This window comes from Pristiophorus japonicus, chromosome 13 (assembly GCF_044704955.1).
Source record: "Pristiophorus japonicus isolate sPriJap1 chromosome 13, sPriJap1.hap1, whole genome shotgun sequence".
In the NCBI taxonomy this organism is placed as follows: domain Eukaryota; kingdom Metazoa; phylum Chordata; class Chondrichthyes; family Pristiophoridae; genus Pristiophorus; species Pristiophorus japonicus.
In genome coordinates this window covers 99130663-99157535 of record NC_091989.1, presented here as the reverse complement: position 1 = coordinate 99157535, position 26873 = coordinate 99130663, and the positions used below count along the sequence as shown (strand labels likewise).

The window sequence follows — 26873 nt, the reverse complement described above, 5'->3', positions numbered from 1 at the left end:
TTTTGCCCCTCAGCTGTGGTCACAGCCCCCATTCTGACCGACTTCTGGATCACAACAAAAAAAAACAAAGAGCGCAATTTCGCGAAAGAGTGGACGTGAACTGTAGCTGCGGTAAAAGCCACCGAAACGGGGTGGTAATGTCACGTTTAAGGGCCGGGGTCAATTTGTACCCTATGACTCTATGGGACCGAAGTTGGCCCGCGCTGGGTTTAGGGCGGTCAAATTCGAATTAACTGATATTTTAGCGTTGGAGTGAGAAGCGCTGCCATCGGCCTGGAACTCGCCTCTTTGAATAAAAAAAATGTTGGTTGCCACAACGGAGCGTTTGCGCGGCGCTCACGGGGTGCGATGTTCAGCGCTGCGCTCAGCACATCAGTGACGCAGACATGCTGCGTCATTCTGAGTCATCTCAGCGTCCCTCCCGTTCTGTTAAAGGGAAGGGCCCCTGCGAACTCTACAGCCTCTTTATTGGCGTCCACTGGGCCACCAGAGAAGGGGTCGGCCGGGCCAATGGCCTGGCACCCAATGTGTGCGCCAATAGGCATGTTGGTGGCCCGGCCACACCAGCGGCTGCCATTGTCGGGCTGACTGAAAACAGATGCCTGCCGGGCTACAACTTCCCCTTTAAGTGGGCCGGGGTGCCCCAGCTACCACAGCTTCTCGTCCTGAGAACCTGTCGGTAGCATCACCCCACGCTGGGCAATTTATCCCAAGGGGCGCAAAGGGGTCGGTGCGTTAATCACAGAGCACAGAGCAAACCATTTTTCGCCAGCGAAGCCCTGGATGCAATTCCGGGAGGCGTGGTGGGGGGAGGGACGCTCTGTCCACCGCGACCGGTTGAAATCCCGTTAGCGCCCCGTTAGCCCCTCCCGGAGATGCTAACGGGCCTTTCTGAGACGTTCAATCTCGACCCCTATGATTCCATGTCGGATTTTAGGGAATTCTTTCCTGTGATGGAAACCTAAAGCTTGGGCCTGTTACTCCCTGTCGTCCTTTGGGAAGGTGATGTAACCTGCTGCTCGAGCAAACAATGTACCAGTCACCTGTTTTATGGAGTGATGCGCTGCAGACTGACTGATATATCTGGTCCCTGGAAAGATCCTGAGGCCAAAATATTTTATGATGATTTTTAAATGCAGATTGTAATTTTGCCCCATTTTCTTCCCCCAGTATAGTTTTCCCCCTGGGCACATGTTATGCTCCTCAATCAAGACGGGCTAACAAAGCAAGGGAATACACATTAAATGGTAGAACACTGAGAAGTGTAGAGGAACAAAGAGGCCTTAGAGTGCAGGTGCTACCTGAAGGTAGCAGGCCAGGTAGATAAGGTGGTTAAGACGCCATACGGAATACTTGCCTTTATTAGCCGATGCAGAGATTGTAAGAGCAGGGAGGTTATGTTTGAACTGTATAGCCACAGCTAGAGTACTGCTTGCAGTTCTGGTCATCACATTTCAGGAATGACGGGATTGCACAAAAGAGGGTGCAGAGGAGATTTACAAGGATGTTGCGTGGACTGGAGGAGTTTAGCTATGTGGAAAGATTGGATAGGTTGGGTCTGTTTTCTTTGGAACAGAGGAGGCTGAGGGGAGACCTTATTGAGTTGTATAAAATTATGAGGGGCTTAGATATAATGGACAGGAAGGGCTTATTTCCCTTAGCAAATGGGTCAACAACCAGGAGGCATAGATTTAAAGTAATTGGTAATTAGAGGGGATTTGAGGGGAAATTTCTTCACCAGAGGGTGGGTGGGGTCTGGAACTCACTGCCTGAAAGGATGGTAGAGGCAGAAATCCTCACCACATTTAAAAAGTGCTTGGATGTGCACTTAAAATCCCATAACCTACAGCGCTACAGACCAAGAGCTGGAATGTGGTGTTAGGCTGGATAGCTCTTTGTCAGCCGGCATGGACACAATGGACTCAATGTCCTCCTTCCATGCTGTAAATTTCTCTGATTCTATCATTCTAGCATACCGGTGAGTCCATGGTCAATCCATCAACTTGGCACAGCAAGAGTTAAACAATAATATGCACAAATAGCTAAAAATATCTTACCAGTTAAAGTACTCAATGAGTAGAATGCAGAAAGTGATATCATTATTGACATAATTATAAGTAGGGTTAAATATTCTTACTGCCATTTGATAAAATCCATCTTCCCATTTCACATTTAGAAAAGAGTAATTGTGATTCTAATTACGTTACCTGGAACAGTGATGTATTCTTGTATATAGTGAAACTGATTCGAGATGTAGTTGTATTAAAGTGGTTATTACTGTTGTGTAGGAGTGTTGGTGGCAGTTCGATCTTAATCGCTGGGTCCAAGGTAGAGAGATTCCTCTGCGTTTTATGTTTAAGAATAAAAATATAAATTAATTGGTTATCTGGTTACAATCTGAAATGACATTTCAATTCTTACATTCAGGAGTAACATACTCAAAGATTCTGGCTGGCTGAAAGTGGTTACTTTTAGTGGGAAATCTGGACACTTGCTGTGAGGGTTATTTATCGCTACTGGTCATAACCACCACATCAAAATATAGTAACAGGGGCCTGGGACCAGACAAATGATCACCGCCATCAGACAAGTGAGAGTGGAAAGCTGAAGCAGTAATTGGAAGTTGGGTCACAACATCGGAAGTATAATTGTTGGGATCACCCCAAAGCCATTTGAACTCACTGCTGGAATTTTGCTCTGCTAGGAATAGGATTCAAGTTCAGTGCTACACGAGAAAACTTCTGGGGGAATTTTAACCTAACTTGCCCATTGGGAAACTGACACAAAAGGGCCGCCCATTTTACACTCCGCTGGATTTTACTTTCTATTGAAGTGTGTAAAATCGATGCTGATCTGCTGGGTTTCCCAGTGCTACGACCAACCCCCAACCCACCCCGTAAATATCAGGGCTGTTAATTCAGTATCAGACAATCACTCATTTTCTTAACAAGAAATGAAAAGAGAAGTGTATGTTTGGGGGAGGGGGTGGGTTGTGGGGCGGGGTGGGGGGACGGAGCAGAAAACAAGTGAACATCATACATTCAAATTATTAGCAATAACAAAAGCAAGAAATTGCAGTACTGAGAAGAGAGATACATCACAGCATGGCCGGGCAGATACTCCTCCTGCCACAAGTCCTCTAACTGGGCCACAAGTGACATTGTTCACACTTCCAACTGACACCACAAGAATCCCCAACAGACTCACCGTATCTGGATTAGGAAACTGGACTCCGAGGAAACTTTCAGTGTTTATTTTTAGAATGTAAAATGCTATATATTCTGTTTCACCAACTTTATTTTCCCCTTCGAAATCTTTCTCCATGAATATATTTTCCAGATATGAGATGATTGAAGCTCTATAAAAGAATGACAATGCAAGAATGTTACTGACTGGGAAATAGCTAACAATAGAGGGTAAGGGTTAATTTGCTGAGTGTGTGTTAATCAGGGTTAATGATGTTTCACAGTGCAGTGGCCTGAGGCCTACAATGCACCCAAGGGTGCCTGAACGTGGGGTGGGTGGGGGAGGTGCAAGTGGAAAGAGCCTGAATCTAGTTCACAAGCTGGGCGCTAGGCTCATTAGGCCTCTGTCTTTAATGTAAATATGGCAGCTGATCCATAATGCAGCTGGAGCTTCAGTTACTCATTAGTAACAGATGCTGAACGCGAAGCTACAGTCCCGATTAAAATAAATTCTCACAAGTTACTGCCTGCTGGCCCGAGCACCACACGATCTGCCCACTGCCTTGTGCACCTTCCTGTTAGCCAGACAACTGCCTGGTGGAACAGTGCAGGAAGGCGTTTTTCGATAATGCGCTCCGAGCATGTTGAGAGTCACTTGGATTGAGACAAAATTATGTAAATTAACTGACCAGGAATTAGCTGGTGTGGTCAGCACATTTGTGCACAGGTACTGAGTGACTTTGTCAGTGCCATTAAATTTATTCACTAGTTAACCATAACCAAAGGTGCATAAATGATGGAATGTACAGTTTTGAGGAGGAGAAAGGAGATCTCAAAAAGTCCACTATTCAAGACTCCACATTATTGCAGACTGTATGAGACTTTGGCAAAATTCCTACAGAGGAGGCCACCCACTGATAAAAGCAGCTTCAGCAAATGTAGGATGGCACTGTGCAGAGGGTGAACACATGTCTCCCACTCACTGCACTTGGAAGGATTGCAGATAGTGGGGTTGATCACCAATGTGATTAATGAGAGTAACTAAATTATCTTATCTTCACATATATCTATCAACATGACTGTCAACTATCATACATTGCTATAATTGGATATTCAAGGTGATTGAGGTGTTACACCTGTTCGCCTGAGTAGTTTCAGAAAAGCGTATTGTTAAAGCAGATTTATCGAGTATCAATTGCAAAAGGGAATACAAAAGGAAGATATCCGGGACACCTCAGCATTATTGGAACAGAAAAGTTGTAGCTGAGAAAGATGGATGGTGAAGTGTATACAACTGACTGTATAGGAGCATAGAAACATTAGCAACAAGAGTCGGCCATTCAGCCCGTCGTGGCTGATCTACACTACAATTCCATTTAACTACCTTTGCTCCATAACCTTGATACTCTTGCCAAACAAAAATCTATCTCAGTCTAGAAAGTTCCATTTGTCCCAGCATCCACATCCTTTTGGGGAAGAGATTTTCAGATTTCCACGACCCTTTGTGTGCAAAAGTGCTTCCTGATAACACTCCTGATTGGCCTAACTCTAATTTAAAGACGATGTCCTTTATTTTCAAGTCCCCACCACAGGAACTAAATCTTCCATATCTACCCAATCAAATCCTTGAGATTTGTAAACTTGGATTCCCAAATCTCTTTGCTTCTCTACAGTTCCTAGTTTCTCACGATTTCGAAAATACTCTGATTTATCATTCTTGGGTCCAAAGTGGATGCCATCACATTTGGCCACATTAACCTTCATTTGCCATTATCAACAAGTCAGGGGACCAACTTGGTTCAATAAGGATTGAAGAAGAGCATGCCAGAAGCTGCACCAAGCCTACCTAAAAATGAGGTGCCAACCTGGGGAATCTGCAACACAGGACTATAGACAGAGCTAAGCGATCCCACAATTAACGGATCAGATCAAAGCTCTGCAGTCCTGCCATATCCAGTCATGAATGGTGGTGGGCAATTAAACAAGAAACAGGAGGAGGAGGCTCCATGAATATCCCCATCCTCAATGATGGCAGAGCCAAGAACATGAGTGCAAAAGACAAGGCTGAAGAGTTTGCAACTATCGAGTGAATAAGCCATATCGGCCTCCTCCTGAGGTCCCCACCATCACAGAAGCTAGTCCACAGCCAATTCGATTCACTCCACGTGATGTCAAGAATTGGCTGAGCTCACAAAGGCAATGAGCCCCGACATCCTGGCTGTCGTGCTGAAGACTTGTGCTCCAGAACTATCCGCACCATTAGCCAAGCTGTTCCAGTACAGCCAAAACACTGGCATCTCCCCGACAATGTGGAAAACTGCTCAGTTATATCCTGTCCACAAAAAGCAGGACAAATCTAATCTGTCCAATACCACCCCATCAGTCTACTCTCAATCAGCAAAGTGAAGGAAGCTGTCGTTCACAGTGCTATCAAGCGGCACTTACCAATAACCTGCTCACCAAAACCCAGTTTGGGTTCCGCCAGGACCACTCAGCTCCAGAACTTATTACAGCCTTGGTCCAAACATGGACAAAAGAGCTGAATTCCAGAGCTGAGGTGAGAGTGACTGCCCTTGACATCAAGGCAGCATTTGACCGAGTGTGGCATTAAGGAGCCCTCGTAATACTGAAGTAAATGGGAATCAGGGGGAAAACTCTACACTGGCTGCAGTCATACCTAGCATAAAGGAAGAAGGTTGTGGTTGCTGGAGATCAACCATCACAGTCCCAGGAGATCGCTGCAGGAGTTCCTCAGAGCAGTGTCCAAGGCCCAACCATCTTCAGCTGCTTCATCAATGACCTTCCCTCCATCATAAGGGAAGAAGTGGGGATGTTTGCCGATGACTGCACTATGTTCAGTGCCATTTGCAACTCCTCAGATAATGATGCAGTCCATGCTCACATGCAGCAAGACCTGGATGGCATTCTGCCTTGGGCTGATAAGTGGCAAGTAACATTTCCATCACACATTTGCCAGGCAATAGCTATTTCCAACAAGCGAGAGTTGAACCACCGTCCCTTGACTTTCAACAGCATTACCATTGCTGAATCCCCCAGCATCAACATCGTTGGGATCATCATTGACCAGAAACATAACTGAACCAGCCACATAAATATCTTGGCAACAAGAGCAGGTCAGGGGCAGCATATTCTGTGGCGAGTGTCTCACCTCCTGGGTCCCCAAAGCCTATCCACCATCTACAAGGCACAAGTTAGGAGTGTGATGGAATACTCTCCACTTGCCTGGATGAGTGCAGCTCCAACAACACTCAAGAAACTCGACACATTCCAGGACAAAGCAGTCCGCTTGATTGCCACCTCATCCACGACCTTAAACATTGATTCTCTTCACCACCAGCGAACCGTGGCTGCAATGTGTACCATCTACAAGATGCACTGCAGCAACTCGCACCGGCTTCTTTGGCAACACTTCCCGAACCCGCAACCTCCAGCACCTAGAAGGACAAGGGCAGCAGGCGCATGTGAGCATCATTACTTGCAAGTTCTCCTCCAAGTTATAGATCATCCTGACTTGGAAGTACATTGCCATTCTTTCATCGTCGCTGGGTCAAAATCCTGGAACTCTCCATAACAGCACTTTGGGAGTACCTTCACCGCACGGACTGCAGCGATTCAAGAAAGAGGCTCACCACCACCTTCTGAAGGGTAATTGGGGATGGGCAATAAATGCTGGCCTTGCCAGCGCCGCCCACATCCCATGAATGAATTAAAAAAAACATTGTGCCAATCAGAGTAAATATCCTTCATCCCCACTCTGTCTCCTACCTCTCAACCAACTTCCAACTTCCAAGACATAACAACTGGCGACGAGATACTGAACAATGCAAAGAATGCAGAGAACTGTTGGTATCCTGGAGAAATTCTCAGAAGGGGGACAAATGGGAGGCCTTCGTGGAGAGACTTGACTAATACTTCGTGGCCAACGAATTGGAAGGGAGCATGAATGCTGCCAAACGAAGGGCGATCCTCCTCACCGTCTGCGGGGCAACAACCTATGGCCTCATGAAGAATCTTCTTGCCCCGGTGAAACCAACAACATAATTGTATGAAGAATTGTGTACGCTGGTCCGGAAGCACCTAAATCCGAAGGAGAGCGTTCTGATGGCAAGGCATCGATTTTATAGATGTCAACGGTCTGAAGGCCAGGAAGTGGCGAGCTATATCGCCAAACAAAGGCGCCTTGCAGGACATTGTGAATTCGATGGATTCTTGAAGCAAATGCTGAGAGTCTTTTTTATGCTTGGCATTGGCCTTGAGGTTATCCTTCAGTCAAACGATTGACTGTTGAAACACTGAACCTGAACAAAGCCATAACGATAGCCCAGGCATTTATGTCCACCAGCGATAACACCAAACATATTTTGCAGCATAAAGATGTTTCGGCAAGCACTGTACACAAAGTAACGTCGTTTTCAGACAGGAATGCATATGGCAGAATGTACACGCCTGCAGCTGCATGACCTCAGATGACCCAGAGTCCGCCATCAAGCGTTAATGCGAAGCAATTGACACCTTGTTGGCGCTGTGGAGGTGATCATCGAGCCCATCAATGCCGCTTCAAAAACTATGAGTACAAGGGCTGTGGAACAATGGGACACCTCTAGCAAATGTGCAGACGAGCTGCAAACCCTGCAAACCACCACGTTGCAGAGGAAGACCGATCCATGGCTGATCAAATTGAACTAGAGTCTCAAACCGAAGAGGCAGAAGTGTACAGGGTACACATAGAAACATAGACATAGAAACATAGAAAATAGGTGCAGGAGTAGGCCATTCGGCCCTTCTAGCCTGCACCGCCATTCAATGAGTTCATGGCTGAACATGCAACTTCAGTACCCCATTCCTGCTTTCTCACCATACCCCTTGATTCCCCTAGTAGTAAGGACTCCATCTAACTCCTTTTTGTCCACTGATCATGTTAAAAGTTGAACTGAGCGGAATTCCAGTATCCATGGAATTGGACAAGGGTGCGAGTTATCCATCATGAGCAAAAAGACCTTCGACAGGCTGTGGTGCAACAAGGCCCAAAGGCCCAAGCTGAGCCCTATTCATACCAACCTGAGAACTTACACTAAAGAGCTGATCCCTGTAATTGGCAGCGCAGCAGTAAAAGTCTCCTATGATGGAGCAGTGCAAGAACTACCACTATGGATGGTACCAGGAGATGGTGCCACACTGTTCGGCAGAAGCTGGCTGAGAAAAATCCGCTGGAACTGGGACGACATCCAAGCGCTTTCGTCCATTGACGACGCCTCATGTGCCCAGGTTCTGAGCAAGTTTCCTCGGTGTTTGAGCCAGGCATCAGAAGTTTCTCGGGGGCAAAGGTGCAGATCCACTAGATTCCCGGTACATGACCCATCCACCATAAGGCACGAGTGGTGCCATACATGATGCAAGAGAAAGTGGAGATCAAGCTAGACAGACTGCAACGAGAGGGCATCATCGCGCCGGTGGAGTTCAATGAGTGGGTCAGTCTGATTGTTCCGGTTCTCAAGAGCGATGGCACGGTCAGAATTTGTGGGGACTTTTAAGTAACAATTAATCGTTTTTCGCTGCAGGGCCAGTACCCCCAACCCAAAGCAGGCGACCAATTTGCAATGCTGGCAGGAGGGAAGACGTTCACCAAGTTGGACCTGACCTCGGCCTACGTGACACAGGACCTGGCAGAATCTTCGAAAGGCCTCACCTACATCAACATGCACAAAGGTCTGTTCATCTACAATAGATGCCTGTTTGGGATTCGATCGGCCACGGCTATTTTTCAAAGGAACATGGAGAGTCTGCAAAAGTCGGTTCCGCGCACCGTGGTTTTCCAGGACGACATATTGATCATAGGTCGGGACACCATCGAACACTTGCAGAACCTGGGAGAGGTTCTAAGTTGGCTAGATCATGTGGGGCTCAGGTTGAAACGCTCGAATTGTGTTTTCCTCCACCAGAGGTCGAGTTCTTAGGGAGAAGAATCCCAGCAGACGGCATCAGACCCATCGATGCCAAGACGGAGGCCATCAAGAAAGTGCCAAGACCACAGAACGTGACGGAGTTGCAGTCGTTCCTGGGACTCCGCAATTATTTTGGTAATTTCCTATCCAGGTTAAGCACTTTGCTAGAACCTCTACACATGTTACTGTGCAAGGGAGATGATTAGGTATGGGAAAATTACAAGAGACAGCTTTTGAGAAAACCCGAAATCTGTTATGTTCCAACAAACTGCTTGTCTTATATAATCCTTATAAACGTTTAGTGCTAGCTGGCGATGCGTCTTCGTACGGGGTCGGGTGTGTGTTACAACAAGCAAACAAATCGGAAACATTGCAACCAGTCGCTTATGCGTCCAGGAGCTTGTCCAAGGCCGAAAGGGCCTACAGCGTGATTGAAAAAGCTCTGGCTTGCGTTTACGGGGTAAAAAAAAAATGCATCAGCATCTGTTTGCTCTTAAGTTCAAGTTAGAAACTGACCATAAGCCGCTCATATCCCTATTCTCAGAGAGCAGAGGCATCAATACCAATGCCTCTGCACGCATCCAAAGATGGGCGCTCACACTGTCTGCATATAACTTTGTAATTTGCCACAGACCAGGCACAGAGAATTGCGCTGATGCTCTCAGTTGGCTACCATTGCCCACCATCGGGGTGGAAATGGCACAGCCTGCAGACTTGCTCTTGGTGATGGATGCATTTGAAAATGAAAAGTCACCCGTTGCGCCCCGCCAGATCAGGACCTCGACCAGCCAGGATCGTTTACTGTACCTGGTTAAAAACTGTGTCCTCCATGGGAGTGATTCCAGCGTCCCAGCGGAGATGTATGAAGAGATCAAGCCGTGTCAGCGGCGCAAAGATGAAATGTCTATACAGGCGGACTGTCTTTTATGGGGTAATCATGTGGTTTTACCGAAGAAAGGCAGGGAAACGTTTATATGCAACCTACACAGTACCCACCCAGGCATAGTAATGATGAAAGCTATAGCCAGATCCCATGTGTGGTGGCCCGGCATCGACTCAGATTTGGAGTCTTGCGTGCGCCAATGCAACATTTGCTCTCAACTGAGCAAAGCTTGAAACGCTTGTCGGAAAGCTCCCTGCAGACCCGCCTGTCCCGTGTCCTGCTCAGCTACCGCACAAGACCCCCACCCGCTCACCGGGCTCCCCCAGCCGAGCTGCTCATGAAAAGGGCGCTCAAAACTAGGCTCTCTCTAATCCAACCTGATCTCCATGATCACGTCGAGGGCAGGCAGCATTAACAAAGCATATACCATGATCGCACAAATTTGTCACGCAATATTAAGATCAATGACCCTGTGTTTTACTCAATTATGGACATGGTCCCAAATGGCTTGCTGACACTGTCATACTCAAAGAAGGGAGTCGAGTGTTTTAGGTCAAACTCGCAAATGGACTAACTTGCAGAAAGCATTTGGACCAAACCAAACTGCGATTCACAGACTAAAGAGGACACCACCAACTTCGACCCCCCCCGACACACACACACACGTGGCAACTGACATCACGTTTGACCACGAAGCTGAACTCATCATCCCCAGCAGCCCAGCAAGGCCAGCTGCGCAGCAATCAACTCAACTGCACCTGCATTTGTACTGAATCGATCGACTAGGGAGCGGAAAGCCCCAGATCGTCTCACCCTGCAAATAAGTGTACGATTGACTTTGGGAGGGAGTGATGTTATGTCTGCAACCCTATGTAACCTGCACACTACCGCCACCAGAGGGCGTATCTGTTGGAATCCCAAGGGATCCCAGCATCCCTTGGGAGCACTGTCGATAAGCACGCCTCCCATGCTGTACCAGTACTCTGGAGTTAGAATAAAGAGACCAAAGTCACACTTACTCACATCTGCAGTACTCAGTTACATTGCTTTATTCAAGACATAACAATAACACTAACAATCTTTTACGTGGCACATTATTGAATGTTGAATGTTTTCTGGAAATCCGTAAACATAACACCCATTGACACTCCCTTATCTACTTTATTAGTGACCACCTGAAAAAATTCAACTCGATTAGTCTTGCCCTTCACCTTAACAAATACTCTCCAAGTGCTCAGTCACTCTATCTAATGAGAGTCTAATTGCTTCCCACAACTGATGTTAAACTGACAGGTCTGTAGCCACCTGGGTCACAATATTCCCAGCCCTGCGAGTGCCGATTTGAAGGCGAGTCTGCTGTCTAATTGGCCGAGATTGACGGTGGGTCGGGAAACCCTCTAACCACACCTCCTCGTATGTTTCTCAACTGTCGGGTCTGTGTGCGGATCGCAACCCCGACACCAAGCGTCAGGCCAATTAATTAACGTACTTTACAGGTAGTTTAATGCTATTTAAGAGGATTAAAAGCAGGCACTTACAATTTTACCAACTTTTTGACGAGTTTTCTGTCCCTTGAGTTTCACGCCAGGTAAGTGTGTCGGGTTCTGTGACTCTCCTTTGCTTTGGCTAGTTGACAGCTGGAGAAGTGGTGTAAAAGCTACCATTTCACAGCTGTTCACTTTCCAATATCAGAAGCTGAATCCTTGAGGAATTGGAAGAAACTTTTGAGCTGTATGCAGTTTGGAAATGTTTGCAGTGAACTCTCTATTCACTATCACCTCCTTGGAGCAACCTCTCTCACCATTGACAGATCATTTCTGTCATCTCAACCTCACCTGCCATCTATTCCACAGCATTGATGCCCTTGAAAAATTCTCACCTTGGTCCTCAGAATCCCACCATGATCAGCCCCAACATCATTATACACACCTGCATCACCAACAACAACAACCTTTTCCGCAATCAGCTGATGCTGTCCCGGACACAGGGCATCAGCACCCGACCACATTGCTGACCGGGACATGTTTACTTCACTTGATGCTGTGCACCCTGGTTGCCACATGATGCACCAAGTTGGCACCACCCCACACCAGCTGCATAACGCATCCCTGCCTTGCACAAGCCATTCCTTTCACACTCATCACCATTGTGGAGGGTACCCATATGTCTCACCATTCACTACACTCATTAAGCAAGGTAGGTTGATGTAAGGATATGCAGGGGTAGAGTCGCGAAGTCAGAGTGATGGGGATGTGATGAGTGGCACAGTAGGATGAGATTGAGTGTGGCTTTGCAGTAACATTTCGTGATCTACTGAGATCATTGACGATTTGGTCCCACTGCAGCCAGGTCCTCCTGATGATATCCCTGCTTGTGCCCTTCTGTGCAATGTGCAACCAGGCTGCGTGGTGTCCTGGGGAAGTCTCTTCCACCCACTGGAAGGAAAGAGGACCTCCTTGAATGCTGTGACTCCCTCCGTATGCACCTGGAGGGAGTGATGTGAGAGCCTGGGTGCAGCCATGCACCTCTGTGCAGTGCTTGTCCGTGTTTGCACCAGCTCAATGCTGCAGAACATTGACCGAAGAATTGTGAAAATCAATGTGGACATGGTCCCTTTAAGGAAACCAGCTGATGACGCGTCATCAAATGACATCATCAGACCCGCTTCCTGTTAATTGTCTGGGAACCTCGCAGGGCAAGCTTAACAAGCCCAATCCAGGGAAGATTGCTTCAAGAAGGTGGGATGGAGCCGGGAATAGGTTTCCCACACGCCACCAAAGATTATGAAGATTGTTGGAGGAACATGCAGACTTAAAGGAAAATAATATAGATCAGTGCCCATAGCAGCTGTGTTGCTTCGAGTACCAGCTGCTGTCCTACAAGGGGTTTATGTTCCCCTTGATGTGTAGCTGTTCTTCTTTGGTCAGCTGGTATCGGACTCTTTAAATGGCAGTGTTGTGTAACATGCAACATACGATAATTATTCTGCAAACTCAATCAGGCCATTAGGTAAGGGACCTCCAGAATTGTTTAAACATTGGAAATGCTGGTTTAACAACCCAAAGGCTTGCGCTGTGATAGTTCCATTTCAGGAATATGTGTCATTTGCAGCATTGTCTTGAAGTGTAGGGGGCTCTGGTCATGCATGCAATTAAATAGAATGGAAGCAATTTTAGGAGTATTTGCAAAATTTAGTGACTACTCCATTAATGCAATACAGAAACTTGCTAGTTTAATATTTTATATCAATTTTAAGTGAATTAGCTGATGATAAAATAAGGAATACAAACGCGAATTTGTTGTAAAAAGCAATTCTCTAATATCGGTTATTATGGGCTCAGTTTTGGCCACCATTCTGCGCTGTTCTGTTGGAGTATGCAGCTTTTTTTTGGAGCAGACAATATTCTGCAAGTTTGGCCAAAGTTTCTGCACCATTCTAAAGTGGGTATATCCGATTTTTTTAGTTCCCGATTTTTTTACGTCACTGGGAGCGGAACCTGCCGTGTGCGCCGCTTCTGGCCATTTAAGCGAGTTTGGCCAAGTACGATTTTTTTCTAATACGGCGCACTGCACCCTTGTGAAAAATCTTCCCAGCACTTAAGGAATTGGCGGAGAGAAGACGGCATTGTTCAGCGGAGCTGACGACAGGGCAGGTCGGTGGCGGGGGGGGTAGGTCATTTTGGCCTGGAATAGGTGCGGGCCAGCCCCCTGCCATCCCTAGCTGAAAGGACTCCGCACCAGCTCACATTACCTCTTTGGCTGAGGTTAATTATCTCACCTGGTCAAGGCACTGGAGAATGGATGATGTCTGTGCCTTCATACTAAGTGAGCCAGAGCCTCCAGAAGAAGAGGAGAGAAAATAAGGAGGGATGGAGGGAAAGAAAGAGAAGTTTGTGTGTTAAAAATCCTGTGAGTTGTTCATTATAATTCAGATAATACACGGGTGGACCGGTGCGGGGTCCTTTCGGCCCGGGATAGGTGTGGGCTGGTGTGGGGTCCTTTTGGCCTGGGATGGCAGCGGCTTCAGTTTCCAGCCTCAGCCGTTCTGAGTGTCCCTCGTTACCCGAGCAACATCAGTTTTTGGTGCAGGCCTTAAGCTCCACCCACAAAGTTTAAGGCCAATCTGCGGCGCTCCAAATTCAAAATTAATTCCGGCGAAACTTAGATTTGTTTTTTGGCGCATTTGGGCCACTAAAAAATCGGACGTATCTCTTCAACTGCGCCAAAAATCACCCATGTGGAAAATTGAGCCCGATGAGAGTTGGAAAAGTCGTTTCATGTTTTATGTTGGAGGGAGACTTAAGACTGGGAGCTGAGCACAGCAGCAGACTGGCAATTTTGTGGAAGGCCAGGAAAACATCAGGCATTATTTGATACATAGACAATTCAAGAAAGATGGCTTATTTCTGTTATATATCAGAAATTGATTATGTTTTGAGACTGACAATGAATTCTAGAAGAATGGTTACCTACGTGTTAGAAATTTGACCAAGACATCTCTGTATGAGACTGGTCACTTTTGTAGCTGCACCTAAATGTGGTTCATTTCCATAACTAACAGTCAGGCTGTGCAGCAAATCAGAACAAGTCTGGTTCAGACCTAAATGGAGAAGGAGAGGATATAATGAAGAGGTCAATACAAATCAGCTCGAATCCATTGAAATCCTTACTGAAAAGCTGTAGCAAACACCCCAGAGCATAGCCCAATGTAAATAAGGTCATCACATGGCTATTATATTTTGGGAGTGAAATTACTTTCTCAGCTCTGTAATAAATTGGTTAATGATTTGGGGGGAAATTTCTGTTTTAAACTAAATGGATTAATGATGACTTTATTCAAATCGTGAAGAGAGGAACTGCAACCAGACACGTTAATCAGCTTGTTACAAGTAATGCACAGAGCAACAATCCCACCTTGTTACTGAGGGGATCACATGCATTCTCCTGTAATTATTGAAATTTATGAAATATTCTGACACACTTTAAAATCATTTACAGTGCCTGCTAATGCGAGCACTCCATTTCCTGCCAGAGGTATCATTTGTGCTATTTTATATTATGATCTACATGACCACACCCAAATATTGGAGCATAATAAATTTTACAGGCACATTTCAAGATTTGTGTCTCATTTACATGTTCAGGACACTTTGGGGTCTCATTCTTTCTTTATCCATTGATGCGTCTTTATTTTCATTCAATGAATTACGATTAATTTTTAAGAAGTTTGTGTGCTTCCCATGAGTTTGTGTGTGACTGCAGCACATGGCAGCTCAATCCAGCCGTGTACTTTGTAAATTTGTACATGAGAGCATGACTAACCTCTACCTCCTGTTACAAGCAGCCATGCTCCACCAATAAAGCAGCATCATCAGTAGCAGCTAAGGGAATTATTGCTCTTAATTTTTATGGAACAGGGTCATTCCAGTCCCTCACTGGCAACATTGGTCATATTAGACTGCTCACTAACTAATGTATTATAAAAGTGACAGATGTGTTAATTCATCATTATCATAGGCAATCCCTCGAAATTGAAGAAGACTTGCTTCCACTTTAAAAGTGAGTTCTCAGGTGACTGAACAGCACAATATGGGAATTACAGTCTCTGTCACAGGTGGGTCAGACAGTGGTTGGCGGAAAGTGTGGGTGGGGAGTCTGGTTTGCCACACGCTCCTTACGCTGCCTGCGCTTGTTTTCTGCATGCTCTCGGCGACCGTTAGACGGACCACCGCCTAATCCGTTCCGTCATCAATATCAATATAGTCCCAAAGCGATGATAGCAACAGAAGCAGTGCCGCAGAAAAATCAACGCCAGGGCACTCAAAGACCCAGCTAAGCGAGCCCTATACAGCCAACGCCTCACTGCGAACCTGGTGACCCTTGATGACCCTGAGAGGCAGAGTGCCCACAGCACTTGGTCTGCCCTCCAGGCCACCATAACCAGTGCCTGCGAAGAGACGCTCGGTCACTCAACCAGCAAACACCAGGACTGATTTGATGATGTGTTAATTAGGTGCATGGCAACATGCAGCAACTTCACACTGGAACAGAAGCATCAGCAGGACAGGAAGAGTGCTTTATTTCTGGCTCTCCCAGGCTACAGGGAGTCACTGATTACACCCATATTGGCACTGAGGGCTCCAATTGCAATCTGTTGGTTTAATAATGGGATTTAATTCCATTAACAAAGGATGGTTTGTGATAATGGGCAGCAGATAATTCATGGAACTACTTGTCTTCGTGATAGTGCTCACAATGACTTTTCTTTCTGTCAATCCATTTTGCCCTTTTTTCTGGCAAAATCAAAATAAAAGGTTGGCTGATTGGTGGCAAGCTGTACCCCATATAGCAGTGAGTCAAATAACCAATAAGGAAACCTGGTACTACACTGGAGATGTGTTATAATGAGGTCAACACCAAAGCATCCTTATTGAACAAGCTGACTTGACATTCTCAAACAGCCAGGTGGGGTTTGAACTGGTTCTCCGGATTATTAGTCCACAGGGTCGATATTACCCCCCCGGGAGAGGGTCTGGTGATGGGATTAAAAATGTGAAATCATGAAATGCGATCGCCAACCTGCCAGGTACACACCTGCCACCATCTTTACAGTGACAGGATGAGTGGCATCTCTCATTATAATATTTAAATCAGGCTCCGTCAGTGTAATTGGGAGCCGGATTTAAGTCTAACGTTGGTCGGCCAGGTTTCCCAGTGCTCGGAAAACCCAGGAGCTGAATGGACACGGGAGCTGGCGGATCAAGCAGTTTTTATAGCACTGCTTGTGGGCCAGGGAGAGGAGGAGTGCTTCCCCCGGCCCCTCATCAAACCTTCTGCCGGTCGCAGCCTCTCCTCGCAGACACAATCGCCAAACCCACGATCCCAAGCTTACTGTACCATGATCTGCCAAACCCCCTCACTTCTGCCCTGTGATCTTTGCCTCCCTTCCGATTGCTGGTCCAAGCTCCCCAATCCCAGCTTCAATCCAGGAACTTTCCCGATTGCCGGGGTCGGCCCCAACTGTCTCCAGCTGTGGGTCTTGTGCCACTGGCTTTGCTGCCAGGCAGCCAGCAAGCCTGGAACTCCGGCCGGCATCCGGGCGGGAAACTGAATAAAAATATGATAATGAGGCTCTGAGGTTGATTTTGGAAGGACTGCCACGTTCTCGGAACTTCCAAGTTTCCTCCCCACTACCACATTACCCCATTCCCTCCCCACCTCCCAGTAAATATCGGGGCCCACATCTCTGAATTACTGGTCCAGTAACATAATCCACATCCCAAATCTGCTTCAAAACAGCCGGTAATTCAGAGGAGAACCCAACCCCATCCAAATCAAGCTAGCTAACAGTAAACTGAGTGAGCCAAACACTCTGCGATTTACCTGCTACTCCCCTGCGTCCTGCTGCAATCTTCAGCCAAAACAGTTTTTTAAAGGCTGCACTGTCATTCCCAAGCACCCCAGCACATTGCTACCGGTTCAATGGGATTTACACCAATGAATCCTTCTATGGATGAGCAAGTAAGCTGAGCCAAAATCTCTGGTGCATCTCATCTCACATTGGCGTAAATGCTGCACAACTCAATGTGTGGTAATTAAGGGCCTCTGTAAACACAGCCATGTACACTGTTATGGTCATTGATAATAGTTTTATTGTTGAAACCAATAGAAAATTGTCTATTTAAACTGCTTTTAGTTTAGATTTACATGTTCTAGTACTGAATGACAGATTAAATAAAAACATTTATTTACCTGGTGAAGAGGAGATACTGGTTGTTGATTCCTAAAGTAAAAATTTACAACATCAGATCATTTCTCAATGAAGTAGGTTATTCTAATCATTTGTTGGTGAAATGTGTTAATTCTATCTTACCAGGGATGTTTCACAAAGGATGTCTGCCAATGGTGTAGTGACACTGACATTAGTGGAATAGTTACTCCATGTTGTAACTTTAATTGAATCAACAAAGTCATTCTCAAAAGGATCCTGCAAAGAAAAATAATAAAATATTACAACAAATACTTCAAAAATAAAGACTCATACAGCATACCTTTTGAGGTTGCTAAATAATACTGATTGTTTAATTTCTTATCCCTATGACAACAGGTACAGGATACTGATCCTGTAATTATCCAGGGTCAGTCTTTGTTAAACTCACATAAATTAACATTTCGGTCATCAAGACCGGCTGTGTGTGCTGTGACATTCTGGGAGGGGATGTTGGAATAAGTGATCAGTTGTGTATCAATGGGCAGATGAGGTCATTGGGTGGACATACTGGACTTGGTCATCTCCCACTGAAGGCTTCAGGGGTGTTGTGTTGCCTGCCTCCTCTGCTCACGTGGCAATGCTGGTATTTATATCATGTGCATCTCCAGAAGGGGGCTTGGCATTTTTGCAGTTCCAATCAGAAATTTCAGCATTTCAATCCCAATTTCCATTATGGAGCCCGTGTTCCAACAAATTGCTTGTTCTGTATGACCCATGTATACGTTTAGTGCTAGCTTGCAACGCATCTTCGTACGGGATCGGGTGTGTGTTACAACACGCAAACGAATCGGGAACATTAAAACTAGTCACTTATGTGTCCAGGAGTTTGTCCAAGGCCGAAAGGGCCTCCAGCATGATTGAAAAAGAAGCTCTGGCATGCATTTACGGGGTAAAAAAAAATGCACCATTATCTGTTTGGGCTTAACTTCGAGTTAGAAACTGACCATAAGCCACTCATATCACTATTCTCAGAGAGCAAAGGTATTAATATCAATGCCTCTGCTTGCATCCAAAGATGGGCGCTCACACTGTCTGCATATAACTATGTAATTCGCCAGAGACCAGGCACAGAGAACTGCGCTGATGCTCTCAGTCGGTTACCATTGCCCACCACCGGGGTGGAAATGGCACAGCCTGTAGACTTGCTCTTGGTGATGGATGCATTTGAAAATGAAAAGTCACCCGTTACGGCCCGCCAGTTCAGGACCTGGACCAGCCAGGATCCTTTACAGTCCCTTGTAAAAAACAGTGTCCTCCATGGGAGCTGGCCCAGCGTCCCTGGGGAGATGCATGAAGGGATCAAGCCAGCAATTGGAAAAGATCAGGAGTTGGTGGGAGGGATCGGAATCTGGCAATGAGGAGAGAGGAAAAGATCAGGGGTTGTTGGTGGGGTGGGGTTCAATGAATCGTGGGGCAGGAGGTTCAGGAGCAGGGACTAGGGGCGGCGGTCGGGTCTAACACAGCCGCAAGGAGAGGTTGCTATCGGCAGGAGGTTTTACAGTCGGGAGGGAGTGACCCTGGGTGTCGTCAACATTGACTCCATTCCCCATGAATTCTCATGGTATCAGGTCAAACATGGGAAAGGAAACCTCCTGCTGATTACCAACAACCGTCCTCCCTCAGCTGATGAATCAGTATTCCTCCATGTTGAACACCAGTTGGAAGAAGCACTGAGGGTAACAAGGGCAGAGAATGTATTCTGGGTGGCGGACTTCAATGTTCAGCACAAAGAGTGGCTCGTTAGCACCACTACTGACCGAGCTGGCCGATTCCTGAAGGTCATAGCTCCCAGACTGGGCTTGTGGCAGGTGGTGAGAGAACCAACACGTGGGAAAAACCTACTTGATCTCGTCTTTACCAGTCTACCGGTTGCAGATGCATCTGTCCATGACAGTATTGGTAGGAGAGACCACCGCACAGTCCTTGTGGAGACACAGTGCCATCTTCACACTGAAGACACCCTCCATCATGTTGCATGGCACTACCACCATGTTAAATGGGATATATTCAGAATAGATCTAGCAGCTCAAAACTGGGCATCCATGAGGCGCTGTGGGCAATCAGCAGCAGCAGAATTGTATTCCATCACAATCTGTAACCGCATGGCCCGGCATATCCCTCACTCTACCATTATCACCAAGCCAGGGGACAAAGCCTGGTTCAAGGAGGAGCGTAGAAGAGCATACCAGGAGCAACAACAACAACAACTTGTATTTATATAGCCCTTTAAAGTGGTGAAACGTCCCAAGGCACTTCACAGGAGTATTATGAGACCGAGCCACAAAGGAGAAATTAGGGCAGTTGACCAAAAGCTTGGTCAAAGAGGTAGGTTTTCAGAAGCGTCTTGAATGAGGAAAGTGAGGGAGAGATTTCGGCAGAGAATTCCAGAGCTTAGGGCCTAGGCAACAGAAGGCACGGCCACCAATGGTTGAGCGATTATAATCAGGGATGCTCACGAGGACAGAAGTAGAAAAGCGCAGCTATCTCAGGAATTTGTGGGACTGGAGGAGATTACACAGATAGGGAGGGGCAAAGCCATGGAGGGATTTGAAAACAAGGATGAGAATTTTGAAATTGAGGCGTTGCTTAACCAGGAGCCAATGTAAGTCAGCGAGCAGAGGGGTGATGGGTGAGTGGGACATGATGTGAGTTAAGACACGGGCAGCCGAGTTTTGGATCACCTCGAGTTTACATAGGGTAGAATGTGGGAGGCCAGCCAGAAGTGCATTGGAACCGTCAAGTCTAGAAATATCAAAGGCATGAGAGAGGGCTTCAGCAGGGGATGCGCTGAGGCAGGGGCGGAGACGGGCGATGTTACGGAGGTGGAAATGGGCAATCTTAGTTATGCTGCGGATATGTGGTCGGAAGCTCATTTCAGGGTCAAATATGACACCAAGGTTGCGAACAGTGAGGTTCAGCCTCAGACAGATGTTATTGAGAGGGATGGAGTCAGTGGCTAGAGAATGGAGTTTGTGGCGGGGACCGAAAACAATGGCTTCAGTCTTCCCAGCGCCAAGTGTAGATGAAAATGAGAAGCCAACCTGATGGAGCAAAATCACAGGACTACATGCATTTTAAACAGCGAATGATCACGGCCATCAGCAGGCTCCTCCCCACTCCCCCCTCCCGCCCCCCCGGCGATCAGAGCCATCAGCAGGCTCCCCAACCCCTCCTTCCCTATCGCCCCCCTCCTCTGCCAATCAGGGCCATCAGCAGGCTCCTCAACCCCCCTCCACTCCCACCCCCCGCCAGATCAGGGCCATCAGCAGGCTCTCCAACCCCCCTCCACCCCCACCCCCACCCCTCGCCCGATCAGGACCATCAGCAGGCTCTCCAACCCCCCCTCCACCCCCACCCCTCGCCCGATCAGGGCCATCAGCAGGCTCTCCAACCCCACTCCCCGCCTTGCACCCACTCCTGATCAGGGCCATCAGCAGGCTCCCCATCTCCCCATCCCCCCTGCTCTACCCCCCCCACCGATCACAGTCATCAGCAGGTTCTGCCCCACCCAACCCCCACCTCTCGATGATGCCCATCAGCAGGCTACCCCCTGCCAATCGCAGCTCGAGGTTTCCCCCGCATCCCCAACCCATCCCACACTGACTGCACGGACCATCCCGGGTCCGAGGCTGCGGCTTCCTGCCACTAAATCTCTGCTCCCGCCTGCCAGCCAGGCAGTCAATCCAGCCAGCTGTCAGGCAGGAGTCGGCACAGAATTATTTAAATAAGGCCCTGCCGTTAGGATCAGCGGCCCTGTCTCCACCTTTACTGTTATGTATGTGAACCTCACCAATGTGTAAGACTTTCCACCTACGGTCACCTGTGTACACTAGAGCAAGCAGGTATAAAAGGCAGTCCACTACGCTGCTGCCTCACTTTGGAGTTATATTAAAGAGACCAAGGTCACAATGGTTTGAGCTTGCAACACAGTCTCATGGAGTTATTCTGAACTTAACAACTGGCGACAAGTTACAGATCACGAACTTTCACGCAGAAATGGCTGCCATTGGTACCCTTGAGAGATTTGTTGAGGGTGATGATTGGGAAGCCTTCGTTGAGTGTCTCAACCAGTACTTCGTGGCCAATGAGCTGGACACGGCTGAGGACAGCGGTCAAGCACAGGGCGATTCTCTTCACCGTATGTGGATCTTCGATATATGGCCTCAAAAATCTGATGGCATCAGACAAACCAATGGACAAGACTTACACAGAGCTGTGTGCGCTGGCTTGGGAACACGTTCAGCCGAAGGAGAACATCTTAATGACCAGGTATCGATTTTACACGCACCATCGCTCCAAGGGCCAGAACGTGGTGAGCTTTGTCGCTGACCGAAGGCGCCTCGTGGGACAGTGTGAATTTGCAGGACCTTTGGGGGAAATGTTGTGGGACTTTTTCATGCTTGGAATCGGCTACAAGGTAATTCTTCGCAAACTGCTGACTGCCGAAACTTTAGATCTGAGCAAGGCCATCACGATAGCCCAGGGCTTCATATCCACGAGCGAGAACACAAAACAGATATCTTCACAGCATCGTAGCTCACCGGCAAGTACTGTGCATAAAATAATGCCTTCAGCAGGCAGAACTATACATGGTAGAGCCCTCACGACCACAGAGGCCAGGCCTAGGATGACTCAGAGGCCTCTGTGGAGTGCTAGTGCAAATCCATTAACACCATGCTGGTGCTGCGGGGGCAGTCATAGAGCCCATCAATGCCATTTCAAGTACTTTGTGTGCAAGGGCTGTGGAACAATGGGGCACCTCCAGCGAATGTGCAAGCGACCTCTGAATCACCACGTGGCAGAGTCAGCAGAGGACGACCGATTCAGCGGGGATTAAACTGAATGAGCAGGAGAGGCAACTCAATCGGAGGATGAAGAGGAAGTGTATGGGGTACACACCTTCACCACCAAAAGCCATCCAATAATGTTAAAAGTTAAACTTAGCGGCATTCCAGTCTCCATGGAATTGGACACGGGGACGAGTCAATCGATTATGAGCCAGAAGGCTTTTGAGAAGCTGGGGAGCAACAAGGCACAGAGGCCAAAATTGAGGCTGATTCACACAACGCTGCGCACTTATACCAAAGAACTCATACCTGTTATCGGCAGTGCGGCAGTGAAAGTATCATACGACGGAATGGTGCATGATTTACCATTATGGATTGTACCAGGCGATGGCCCAATGCTGTTCAGCAGAAGCTGGCTAGGCAAGATCCGATGGAACTGGGACGACATCAAAGCACTGTCTCCGGTGGAAGACGCCCAGTGCGCCCAGGTGCTAAACAAATTCCCGCCGTTATTCGAGCAAGGCATGCATCGGCAGCTTCACAGGCACCAAGGTGTAGATCCATCTTGTTCCTGGGGCATGGCCCGTTCATCACAAGGCCCGAGCAGTCCCATATATGATGCAAGAGAAAGTCGAGATCGAGCTAGACAGACTTCAACAAGAGAGAATCGTATCACCAGTTGAGTTCAATGAGTGGGCCAGTCCAATCGTGCCAGTGCTAAAGAGTGATGGGACGGTCAGAATCTGCGGGGACTACAAGGTGATGATTAACCGAGTCTCGTTACAGGGCCAGTGGAGGACTTATTCGCAATGCTAGCAGGGGGAACGTCGTTCACCATACTAGACCTAACCTCTGCTTACATGACACAGGAACTGGCTGAACTGTCAAAGAAGTTGACATGCATCAACACGCACAAAGGACTGTTCGTGTACCACAGATGCCCCTTTTGGATTCACTCGGCTGTGGCCATCTTACAGCGGAACATGGAGAGTCTGCTCAAATCAGTTCCATGCAGCGTGGTGTTCTAAGACTACATTTTGATCACTATCGCAACACCACCAAACACTTGCACAACCTGGAAGAGATTCTAAAGCAACTGGACAGCATGGGACTCAGGCTGAAATGCTCCATGTGTGTTTTCCTGGTGCCAGAGTTCGAATTTCTGGAGAAAGATCTTCGGCATCAGACCGACGGACTCCAAGACGGAGGCCATCAAGCATGTACCCAGACCACAGAATGTGACGGAGCTGCATTCGTTCCTGGGACTCCTCAACTATTTTGGTAACTTTCTACCCGGGTTGAGCACTTTGCTGGAACCCTTGCATTTATTGCTATGCAAGGGTGACGACTGGGTTTGGGGTAAATCTCAAGAGACAGCCTTTAATAAGGCCAGAAACCTGCTATGCTCCAACAAGTTACTTGTATTGTATGACCCGTGTAAACGTTTAGCATTAGCATGTGATGCATCATCGTACGGGGTCGGTTGTGTGTTACAGCAGGCAAATGTGTCAGGCAAACTGCAACTGGTTGCATATGTATCCATAAATTTATCCAAGGCTGAAAGAGCCTAGAGTATGGTTGAGAAAGAAGTGTTGGCATGTGTATACGGGGTTAAGAAAATGCACCAATATCTATTTGGTCTCCGTTTCGAGCTCGAAACTGACCACACACCGCTTACTTCACTGCTCTCAGAAAGCAAAGGTATCAACACCAATGCTTCGTCCCACATCCAAAGATGGGCACTAACATTGTCTGCATATGACTATGTAATCCCCCACAGACCAGGCACTGAGAACTATGCTGACGCCCTCAGTCGGCTGCCATTGTCCACCACCGGGGTGGGAATGGCGCGACCCGCAGACTTGCTTCTGATAATGGATGCGTTTGAGAGCGAGGGGTCACCCGTCACGGCTCACCAGATCAGGACCTGGACTAGCCAAGACCCTTGGCTATCACTAGTAAAAAACTGCATTCTCAATGGGATCTAGTCGGCAGTTCCCGGGGAAATGTAAGATGAAATTAAGCCGTTTCATCGACGTAAGGACGAATTGTCCATCCAATCGGATTGTCTCCTATGGGGAAATCATGTGGTTTTGCCAACAAAAGGCAGGGAAAAATTTATACGTGACCTATACAGTACCCACCCAGGCATAGTCATGATGAAGGCTATCGCCAGGTTGCATATTTGGTGGCCCGGCATTGACTCTGAATCAGAATCATGTGTACACCAATGCAACACTTGCTCACAGTTGAGCAACGCACCCAGGGATGCCACCCTGAGCCTGTGGTCAAGACCCTCCAAACCACGGTCCAGGGTCCACGTAGATTTTGCTGACCCTTTTCTAGGGAAGATGTTTCTAGTAGCAGTGGACACTTACTCTAAATGGATTGAATGTATAATAATGTCATCATGTACATCCACTGCCACCATTGAAAGCCTGAGGTCCATGTTCGCCACCTGTGGTTTGCCCGACGTCCTTGTCAGTGACAATGGACCATGTTTCACCAGCTCTGAATTCAATGAGTTCATGACCCGTAATGGCATTAAGCATGTCAGGTCTGCCCCAATGGCCAAGCGGAACGGGCAGTCCAAACCATCAAGCAGAGCAACGGACGGCTCCTTGCAGACCCGGTTATCTCGGGTCCTGCTCAGCTACCGGACACGCCCCCACTCGCTCACCGGAGTTCCCCCTGCAGAATTGTTAATGAAGAGAGCACTCAAAACCAGGCTCTCCTTAGTCCACCCGGATCTCAATGATCACGTAAAAATCCGACGGCACCGGCATAACATGTACCACGATTGCGCGGCTGTATCGCGTGACATTGAGGTTAATGATCCGGTGTTTGTTCTAAATTACGGTCATGGTCCCAAGTGGATTGCTGGCACTGTCTTCGCCAAGGAGGGGAATAGGGTGTTTGTTGTGAAATTGTTGAATGGGCAAACATGCAGAAAGCATTTGGATCAGACCAAACTGCGATTCACGGACAATCAAGAACAGTTTGAAGAAGACCTTATCATCTATGATCCACCAACTCACACCCAACCAGCAATTGACCTCGCTGTCAACCACGAGGATGAACCCACCATGCCCGACAGTCCGATCAGACCAGCCGCGCTGCTGTGCAGCAATGATCCGACAAACTCTCCCATGCCGGGACTTCAACTCAGGCGATCAACCCGGGAACGCAGAGAGCCAGATCGCCTCAACCTGTAAATAATTTGTACATAAGACTTTGGGGGAACTGATGTTATGTATGTGAACCTCACCTATGTGTAAGACTTGCCACGAGGGGGCACACCTGTAGGAGACCTGTGAGTCGTCGATGTACCTTGAAGCAAGCAGGTATAAAAGGCAGTCCACCATACTGCTGCCTCACTTTGGTGTTATATTAAAGAGACTAAGGTCACAATGGTTTGAGCTTGCAACACAGTCTTGTGGAGTTATTCTGAACTTAACATTTACATTCAATAAAATCCTGATTCTGCATTCTGGATCAATAATACGCTCCTGTAGGTAAATGTTCCGTGGGTACACAGCTATATTGTCGTGGTATATGGAAGGAGATGGGATGGAAGTACAGAACTCAGATGATGTGAGCAAGTTTGAAAATTTAAGGACTTTTCACTTGAAACCCATGAATTAAAGACTGGCTTTAGCTGAATTAATTACGAGCCATTCCAAAAATACTGTACAAACAGTATGTTACCCATAAAGAGTGAATAATACCCAGACTTAAACCACAAACTTAATAACAAATATAAACACTGACAGTGTGGAATCCATACCATTGCAGATTAGGATAGAGTAGATTAGCTCCATTACCTGGAATGAGGTTTTGTTCTTGAACTGAGTGACAACGGCTTTAGGAGATGTGCCCAACTGATATGGAAATTTCACCTGAACAGCAGCAATCATCGGCTAGTCCTCAAGGCCCACCTGTACAACAAAGATAACAATATTTTTAACGCTTTTGATTGCATTTTGCTGAACAACTCACCTACAATGAAATACTGTTTTTTATAATTCCATGATAATAAGTTGAAGGAGGCAGACAGTGAACTTTAAAGGATTTGACAACCTTGCCCCAGGGAGCACCAACACATTTTCCTGGTGGTCCTTGGGGTTGGTGAGGAGCAGCGGTGGAAGACAGGGGAATTGGACAGATTGCTCGGTCCCACCTCCCTGCTGGTATTTACATGTGATGGGTGGTGAAGAGGCAGCTGGCGGCCTTCCCAGCTGGGACGTGGGGAGGTAAATTGATGTCAGGTTGGGAATGTGATGG

At 47.4% G+C, this 26873-nt stretch overlaps 1 protein-coding gene across 1 annotated transcript; it reads right to left on the bottom strand.

Annotated features, from left to right (window-relative positions):
- Positions 1-977: 977 nt before the first annotated feature.
- On the bottom strand, positions 978-26506 carry LOC139278149 (uncharacterized). Its single transcript, XM_070896807.1, has 7 exons — positions 26414-26506; positions 17905-18018; positions 17784-17814; positions 14505-14631; positions 3208-3358; positions 2208-2342; positions 978-1217 (listed from the first exon to the last, which is right to left on the bottom strand). The coding sequence occupies exons 1-7, from the start codon at positions 26504-26506 to the stop codon at positions 978-980; spliced, it is 891 nt and encodes a 296-aa protein (XP_070752908.1).
- Positions 26507-26873: the final 367 nt, after the last annotated feature.

Coding starts and splice junctions, on each gene's coding strand:
- LOC139278149 (XM_070896807.1), bottom strand. CDS start 26,506: ATGATTGCTGCTGTTCAGGTGAAATTTCCATATCAGTTGGGCACATCT. Junction 3,359..14,504: donor CTTGGTCAAATTTCTAACAC/GTAGGTAACCAT, acceptor ATTCTTTTATAG/AGCTTCAATCATCTCATATC. Junction 1,218..2,207: donor AGAATACATCACTGTTCCAG/GTAACGTAATTA, acceptor TTGCTTTGTTAG/CCCGTCTTGATTGAGGAGCA.